The following is an 8,665-nucleotide window of genomic DNA, read 5'->3' as shown; positions in this document are numbered from 1 at the left end:
TTATATTTGTTTTTATACTGTATAACATAAATTACAAGATTCCTCTATCAGCAGTGTATGTGCATTCGATCCAATGCATTTCAATTAAATTATTTAACATATCATTGCGCACATTTCGACATTTAATGTAAATATTTATAAAACTTGACGGTTCCATGTAAAGGCACTTTTAGGTACACCCGTGTAAAATTCCCAGAAGTTCCTGAACGCAGCCCTGTATATACCAATATATACAGGCTGTACTCGGAAACTTTGGGGTCTTTGGGCTGCTCGGGTAGCTTCGGGCCACTGTGCTGTGCGTAGTATTATGACTTATAACAAATGAACGTTTATAAATAAAAGATATTATAAAAGAAAAAGATGTTATAAACATGAATAAGTTATAGTTAAATAGCATATCGTGATAGATTTTACTATCGTTTATATTCTAGTAAGTATACAATTAGGATGTGCATTTATTAAAATTACTTTAGATGGTTATAAAATCTACAAATTTTCAAACTTTTTGCTGTCTATATATCATAAAGTTTTCACTTCAAAATCTATAATTTTTGTTAAAACCTAAAACACTATAAAAAGTTATTTTTATACTAATATATATTTCTTCTAAGTAATTTTTAAATTTCTAATAAACGCATTTTACTTTATAGGTTACGAGAAGGTTAGAAAACCTTTACAAGCGTTAAGAAGTGACTGAAATTAGCAGACAGCATGGATAGTAGTAAATATTCTCTTTTTATTTTCTATATATTTAATCTATATTTGTAGAATTTTAAAGAATAAAGATAGATAATATGATTCTAAAGAATAAAGATAGATTATTAACAAATTGAATGTTGTTTTTTTTTAGGTACTGATGATAGTATTACTAGTAATGAGGATGTTACACCGAGAATGACAGAATCTTTTGACAGTTATTCTCAACAGGATATCATTAGTGATGTCAATAAAGATTCCCAGTATGTGATACAAAATACAATGTATCACTTTGATAACTTCGATAACTCGATGATTTCATATAATGGGGAACAGCATGAGCAAAAAATTTCTATCTATGATAGCGAGCAGTATAGCAAAAAGCATAGATATGATAAAATGGATACCAGTCACAATAGTATTTACGAACATCAGAGTAAAAGGAAGAAATTGAATAATGGAGAAGTGTTTGATACTAATACGTCTTCAGGAGAGAAGTATATTGAAGAAAATGAAGTGGTGGATAATGCAGAAGTTTATGCCAACGAAAGTAAAGTACCCCAGAAAATTCAGCATATGATGGAAAAAATGGGATACAAGCCAGGTAAAGGTCTTGGGAAAGACGATCAAGGTCGTGTCGAACCAATAGAAGCAGTTAAGCAACGTGGACGAAGAGGATTAGGACATTACGTGCCAGGTCTCAAGGAAGCAAGTCTGAAGTGGGATCCTGCAGAAGAAGAAATAAAAGTTATAGAAGATATTGAATGGTTGCAAAACAAATATTCTATTATGCCTTTTACTGCAGATAATTTGTTCCATTGGATAAAGTATGGACCGAAGAAACATACTATAGACGATGAGACAATGTTTTGCAATCCAAATATTCTAAGGCAGATCATTGATTCTAAAACTATATTTGACAAATTGGACAAAGCAGAAATGCGTAAAGCAAGAACGCGTTCAAATCCATACGAAACAATTCGATGTGTAAACTTCTTGAATCGTGCAGCAGTCAAGATGGCGAATATAGATAGAGCGTGTGATTCTATGTTCACTTGTCCGAAGAATGTTGATCCCAATGAATTGCTGTATTTCGCAGATGTGTGTGCTGGTCCAGGTGGTTTCAGTGAATACATTTTGTCAAGAAAGAAGTGGCACGCCAAAGGATTTGGATTTACTTTGAAGAACGAAAATGATTTTTCATTGGATGACTTCTTCGCTGGACCATGTGAAACTTTCCATCCGTTTTATGGTAGCAAAGACAACGGAGATGTATTTGACACGCAAAATCAAAGGGAGTTTAGATCGATAGTGATGGGACATACTGATGGTAAAGGCGTACATTTCATGATGTCAGATGGAGGATTTTCAGTGGAAGGTCAAGAAAATATACAGGAGATTTTATCGAAGCAATTATATCTATGTCAATGCTTAGTGGCGTTGATGATAGTGAGACCAGGTGGACATTTTGTTACAAAATTGTTCGATCTATTTACACCATTTAGTGTTGGGCTTGTTTATCTGATGTACCACTGCTTTGAAAGTATTTCGATTTTCAAGCCTAATACTTCCAGACCAGCTAATTCAGAACGTTACTTGATATGTAAAAGGAAGAAAAAGGATACGCAAATGGTGATGGATTATCTATCTCAAATTAATTGCTTACTTTCAAGAAGAGACGATAGCAACGATGTGATTGAAATAGTACCTCTTGATGTATTAGAAGAAGACGCGGAGTTTTTAAGATATCTGAGAAATTCCAACGATACTTTAGGAAAAAAACAGATAGTAAATCTGTTAAAAATTGCTGCATTTTGTGAAGATCCAACATTGATTGAACCTAAGCAAGCAGAGATGCGGAAAGAATGCCTCAAGTATTGGAATTTGCCGGACAGAACTAGAGTAAGGCCTCAAGTATCAAAGCCGCAAGACAAGGCGCAGGAAATATTAGGTGATTCTATTGAGTTGCTCAAATGTGAAGCGACAAATTTAAAGATTGACAACGTACGGAATACGATATTAAATCAGCCATATGATTGGTATTGTATGCCGTGTTGTTCGGGCCCGTATTTTGAGTCCGATAAGTTGGCGACGTTTTACTTGAGCTTAGGAAGAAAACAGGTGTACCGGTATATAGGAGGCAAATGGGAGACTGCAGGAGACGAAAATAGAGGAATAAAAATCGAGCTACCGTCCAATACTCTTGTATATGCTGAATTAGCATATGAAACAAAACGGACAAAAACGCATATCGCGAAGACACGAGCATTGCATATTATAGATGCATATATGCTTGGTGGAGAGGATGTAAGCAAGCTGTATTTATCCCAGCGGTAAGTTTTTCTATTGTTTTGTCAACAAAATTATAAAATGTTGATAACGTAATGTAAAATATTGATATTTATAATAGCTATTCGAATATTCTTAAGCATAAATTAAAAACACGCAAATTAATGAACACAGATCAAATTAAAATTAACATGTTAATTTAATGTTAAAGCAAGTATGTGTTCAAATGTAAATATGTATTCAAAATATAAATACCATTGATTTAAATTTAAATACATGAATACAAGTTCAACAGAATGACATTTAATTAATATGATTAATCATTTTATTACTTGCAACTAATATTTTGATGTATCATATTTGATATTTCAGATCTAATCTCACGAAGAAATTTTGCGACGCGCTGTGGAAACTGGCTCCAAACAGTTACACTAGCGTTCGTGCTAAAGAAAGATTCCTGCTGACACCTAATATACATAGAAGATTACGAATAACAGATCAGCGTGTAAAGTGGCCCACGAACATCGCTTTTGAACTCACGAAGAATCCATTGGAACGCGACATGAGCACGATTAATACAATAGAATATCATGAAACGAATTTGCAGGAACCCGTGCAAGAACTCGTTTGTTCGGCATTTAACAGCGTGATATTCGTACGAAGTATTGTTAAACCATGGGCACGTCATCTTAGCCAAAAGGCTAATGAATTTTACGTTTTTAATGCAATAACCAGACAATCGGAGTTTGAAGTTCGAAACAAATTGAACAATAGACCACCTGATGCTGTAGCAAGTTTCGCCGAAGCATTCAAGGAACGAGTTATTTGGAGTTGGCCGCATGATACAAACGATACATTAAATATGAATACTTTAGTTCAAATGATAAATCAAGCATTACCTCCCAGAAGTACTTAACTTGTAATACAAACGCGTATGTATCTACTGTACATATTGTAAAATTGCATGTATATAGTTTGTATATACAAATCGATTTTAAGAACAAAATATTAGGAAAAGTTCATTAACGACATCTATAGAGATTTGTACGTGACATATGCGTCGAAAAAAACATGTATACATAGAATGAAACGAACAAATGCCTTCAAATCGTAATTAAGTTAATGGCTACGTTTACACCGTGAAATTAGGTCACGGTCTATATCCCAAATTCCACCTAAATTATTTAGGTCCCTTGCTGTAAATATTTGAGAGACGACCTGACCTGAAGGTCAGGTCTCTCGGTGCAAACGTAGCCAGTATGTTAACTTTTATAGAACAGAAAAACTATTATAGTAGAAACGTTATATTTTAAGGTAAAAAAGAGATAATGATTTTATAATAAATCTCATAGCGAATTTGATTGGGCGCACCAGTGTGTATTGGTGCATATTAAAGTCAGTTACGCCGTTGCACACTGATTTAATTTGAATATAACAATGAAATGCAAATATATCTTGAATTATAAAATATATATTTTCTTAAACAACTCAGTAAAATGTATTGAGAGTTTCGCGATTTAATCCATTTTTATATTTACATTAAATAGACATCTTTATGTCAGTCTATGTACACTAATGCACCAGTGCGCACTGGATGCTTCCAACCGAATTCGCTATTACTCGAAGAAAAGCCAAACAGATTTTAAAAATAAAATCCTCGTTCTCTAAAGATTAACGAATAAATATTTCTGAAATGCTTTTTTAAAAGCAGAATTTGATTTTAGCTTTTTCTCGTGGAATGAGTATGGTTTAATATGTTTAAGCCTAATGCATACTTTGGTTTTAAACAAAGTTTGATTATCACATCGACTGCATAATATATAGTGGAGATGAAGAAATATATAATATGCGTGTACATCGAGAAGTATTTTACCTTCCATTTGGAATATTCATATATATATATATATATAATTCATTTGGTACATATAATTCATATATACCAAACAATAGTTCAATTTTTGCATTTTATACCCATTTGCTCTGTTCTTACATCATCGTCATATTTGCAAATGGGTGAACATGTGAAATCGTTTAATACTTCTCATATTTTACGGTTTTGGCGTATAAGTTCTTATTCTAGTCTTGTTTGATGTAACGCATTAAATCTTTCATTCCATCAATATCAGGTTTTATTTTTTCTTAACATTTAAAATTTAGGTTTAATCAATGTAAATTGTAAAAAATGCAATAATATGATCATGAGTAATGTAATAAGTAAAACTGATCAGTTTCATTCTATGTATGCAAACGTATGTATTTGTATTTAAAGAAACATACGTTATATTTTTAATTATATTTGTTTTCACGTTCGCGTACTATTTTCAATAAAAATCTTATTTTTTTACACGTGTTGGATCACTTTCAGTACAAATATTATTCCTAATTCACGAATCTAGTGAACCCAGACAGTTTTTTCATTTACATACTGAAATATTGTTTATAACAATTTTCACAACTTTACATAAAAGTTACATAAACTTTTTCCTTAGATTTTAAAAACAATTGAGCAAAGATACAATAATTTAAAATTTTGTCGGATATACTGGATCCACAAAGGACAGTTAAAAAAATTTCGGAACGAATACCAATTAGAGTTAAGGTGACCCTATACGTCAATAATACTGTCAATATTGACAAAAATGACAATGTTACTGACACACTTGTGTGTGGTTATAATATTGATGAATTAACAAAAAATATTGATTTTCGAGTATCAGTACGCTTTATTAGGATCCATGTCACAGAGCAATAGGTAATATACGTAAAACTGAAATGAAATATATTGTTAACAATACTGATCGTATAAGGTTGTAAAATAACTAAAAATGTTAATACATCTGTTAGTATTATTGATTCAATATTACTGTTTAATATTATTGACCGTGTAGGGTCACCTTTAAAGATAAGTATGATAAGTGAATACAAAAATGTCAAATATATGTAAATATGTATGCAAGATATTTATATATTATGTAAATATATAAAAACATATAACCATATGTGTAAAATTATCTAAATACCAATATTTCTTACCCAAAAAAGATTAAATGAATAAATATGAAAAAAAAGTTATAAAAACAAATGTTTCATCAATATAAAAGATATTGAAGTAAAAAAAATTTCTCAAAAAAAAAAAATTTCTAAAAAAAGAATTTTATCTTTCACAAAAAAGAAAAATACGGCATGAATCGAAAAAATATAAACAAAATCAAGAATAATTATTTAGTCCTTCTAGTATAAAAAAAAAAATTAGTTAAGTTGCTTTCCAAGTAGATTCCATTAAATTTCAAAATACTCTAGTAATTAGGATGGATTATTAATTCATTTTACTTTCATTGTTCTATGTTAATATATTAAGTATTTATTTAATATACAAAATATGTACATGGTTTATACATATATTATACAGTCGATGTGGCAGCAGAGGTATACAAAGTATGAATCGTAATTATGCAGTCTTTTAAATCATTTTTGCTTAAAAGATCATAATTTGCTCTATGATTTTCGATCTCCAAATTTCTCTACAAATTTGAGGATAAAAAATCGTATAAATTTGCGATATATGTTTTAAATTCATAAAATTATAGATGAGCATCTCCCGAAAGTAATATGAGAATGATACTCGATAGATGCTCGTCTAGTGGATTTTTTTAAGGAAAAAAAAGGGAGGGGGTTTTAGCCGTTAGGCGAGACATATGTAGTATTGCGATGCAAATGTCTCGAGTCCGGCACTCCCCTAGGGTACGGGCCCTAGGGGGTCTTTTGAAGATTTCCTAAAAAAAAAAAAAAAAAATTAGGGTACATAATTTTCAAACGAAAAAGATAGACAAATATACTTAATTATTTCAAGGTTTGTGCCTTCATTAAAATTAACAATGAGATTTAGAGTATTATAATTTTTAAAAATGATGGAAGATATATTAAGTCCTAACGTGTGCAAATTATTTAAACTTAATTATTTTTGGCAGTTACATCTCGAACTATTACAGCAGTATTGTAATAACGATATGTACTTAATAACTAGCAATCCTTGGTAACAAAAGCTGTGCTAAGATACTCTGAAGCCTTGCTGCCCAAACTTTAGACGAATTTGAATATTTGTTCATGTTATATAAATCGATCTTTGATCAATGTCCATTTCTAACTTTGCATTAGCACAGGACTACGCAATATGGCTAACTACTTGAACCAGTCGACTTATGGCACTTTACATGCGTATAACATCTCTATAATCCAAAAAAGAAAAATAAATATATAATGGAACATAATAAATCACAAAATGTATCATCTGTGGTACGAAAGAATGGTGGTTGCCCATAAAAGACGTTGCCAAATCCATCGTGGTACTCTGCACGGTATAAGACTGGTCATCGCACCGGCCAGGTGACGAACCCAGTCCCAAATACCCCAGGGTGCGTGTCCGCCGTTGACATAAAGAACATATGTAAAACCGTCCTTACATTTTCCTCGAATCGAGTAGTAATATGGAAGGAAACTGTGCAGCCGAAAGTGACACCTCTGATAAAACAATATAGCGGGAGCGTTGCTGGAGAGCACGTGTAGGAAGACTGCCTTTACGGAGGAACGTTCTGGAGCGGTGACGTGGGCGAGTAGCTGTTCCAGTAGCAACGACGCTATGCCATTTCTCCTATACGCGCGACGTACTCCTAAACTAAGTATATAACCCACTAAACAATTTTTTCCCAGGCTGGAGCACAAGATGCCGCGATCCTCCTTGTTCAATCTGGCATAAGGCTTTATCTCTGCGACAATCAGCCCTATTATTACTCCACCGTACACTGCTGCAAGCGCATAAAATCTTGACGAGCTTGTGATGTCTTCATACCATGAATAAGGATAATCTGTACAGGTAGAAATTAATCGTTAGTTCTATTTTATTACCTAAGTTGAAACATTTTTTATTATATTGTTTATTTATAGCAAATTTTTTAGAATATAATACAAACAGAAAATGTGTTACTTAATAAAAAAAAATATTTCTAATAGCTACATATAAATTATAATTAACATATAGACTACAAATAAATTACAATTTAAATTAAATTAATTAATTGTACAATTTGTGAAATATTTGATGCTTTTTAGTAAGAGACGCAGTGTAACAATGATCATTTCATCTTTGTTTAACATTGGTAAATAAACAAGAATGTAATGATTGACTATATTACACCATGTCAAGATTAAAGTTAATTTATATTGGTAGATTTGGTAAATAAACAAGAATGTAATGATTGACTATATTACACCATGTCAAGATTAAAGTTAATCTATATTGGTAGAAACAGGTATTAGTGTCTGAAGATTCTCTTACAAATTTTTGTTTTGAAACTTGAGACTGTATATATAAGCAATACTTTTGTTATTTCTGTGTGTCAAGTTCTCTTTTTTCTGAGATGCCAACCCATTTCTTTTCTCTCATCTTTTTCAAATTATATACATTTTTATTAAGTTCAAAAGTAAATTTCAAAAAAGCAAGAGAGAAAGTGTTAAAGAATTAAAATTATATTACAAAAAAAAAATATCTTTCAATCTTGCATCTCATTCTCCTTTTGTAGGCAAACAAGAGTTATGCTGCTTCCAGGATAGACGCTCACCTATGGGGAACCAATCTTGGCAGAGCGATCGCACTTCCTCCAGGTCGTCAGGGCAGAGGAAGCGC

General features: G+C 31.8%; 2 protein-coding genes across 3 annotated transcripts in view; one reads left to right on the top strand and one right to left on the bottom strand.

Annotated features, from left to right (window-relative positions):
• The first annotated feature begins 301 nt into the window (after nt 1-301).
• Nucleotides 302-4,262, top strand: Cmtr1 (Cap methyltransferase 1). Of its 2 annotated transcripts, none has more exons than XM_018507173.1 (4): nt 302-430; nt 651-721; nt 851-3,029; nt 3,358-4,262. In XM_018507173.1, the coding sequence occupies exons 2-4, from the start codon at nt 712-714 to the stop codon at nt 3,899-3,901; spliced, it is 2,733 nt and encodes a 910-aa protein (XP_018362675.1). In that variant the 5' UTR covers nt 302-430; nt 651-711; the 3' UTR covers nt 3,902-4,262. The 2 variants fall into 2 exon arrangements, with proteins under 2 accessions (XP_018362675.1, XP_018362674.1); XM_018507172.1 differs by having other exon boundaries at nt 302-434; nt 659-721.
• A 2,582-nt stretch (nt 4,263-6,844) lies between these two features.
• The window catches only part of Naa60 (N-alpha-acetyltransferase 60), a 2,499-nt gene continuing 678 nt past the window's right edge, over nt 6,845-8,665 (bottom strand). The window contains exons 2-3 of the mRNA XM_018507155.1: nt 8,601-8,663; nt 6,845-7,847 (exon numbers count right to left, since the gene is read on the bottom strand). Coding sequence (XP_018362657.1) covers nt 7,270-7,847; nt 8,601-8,663 — 641 coding nt within the window. The 3' untranslated portion in view covers nt 6,845-7,269. The remainder of the gene's footprint in view (nt 7,848-8,600; nt 8,664-8,665) is intronic.

This window comes from Trachymyrmex cornetzi, unplaced genomic scaffold (assembly GCF_001594075.2).
Source record: "Trachymyrmex cornetzi isolate Tcor2-1 unplaced genomic scaffold, Tcor1.1 scaffold230, whole genome shotgun sequence".
Taxonomy (NCBI): Eukaryota; Metazoa; Arthropoda; class Insecta; order Hymenoptera; family Formicidae; genus Trachymyrmex; species Trachymyrmex cornetzi.
This window is presented reverse-complemented; position numbering and strand designations above follow the sequence as displayed.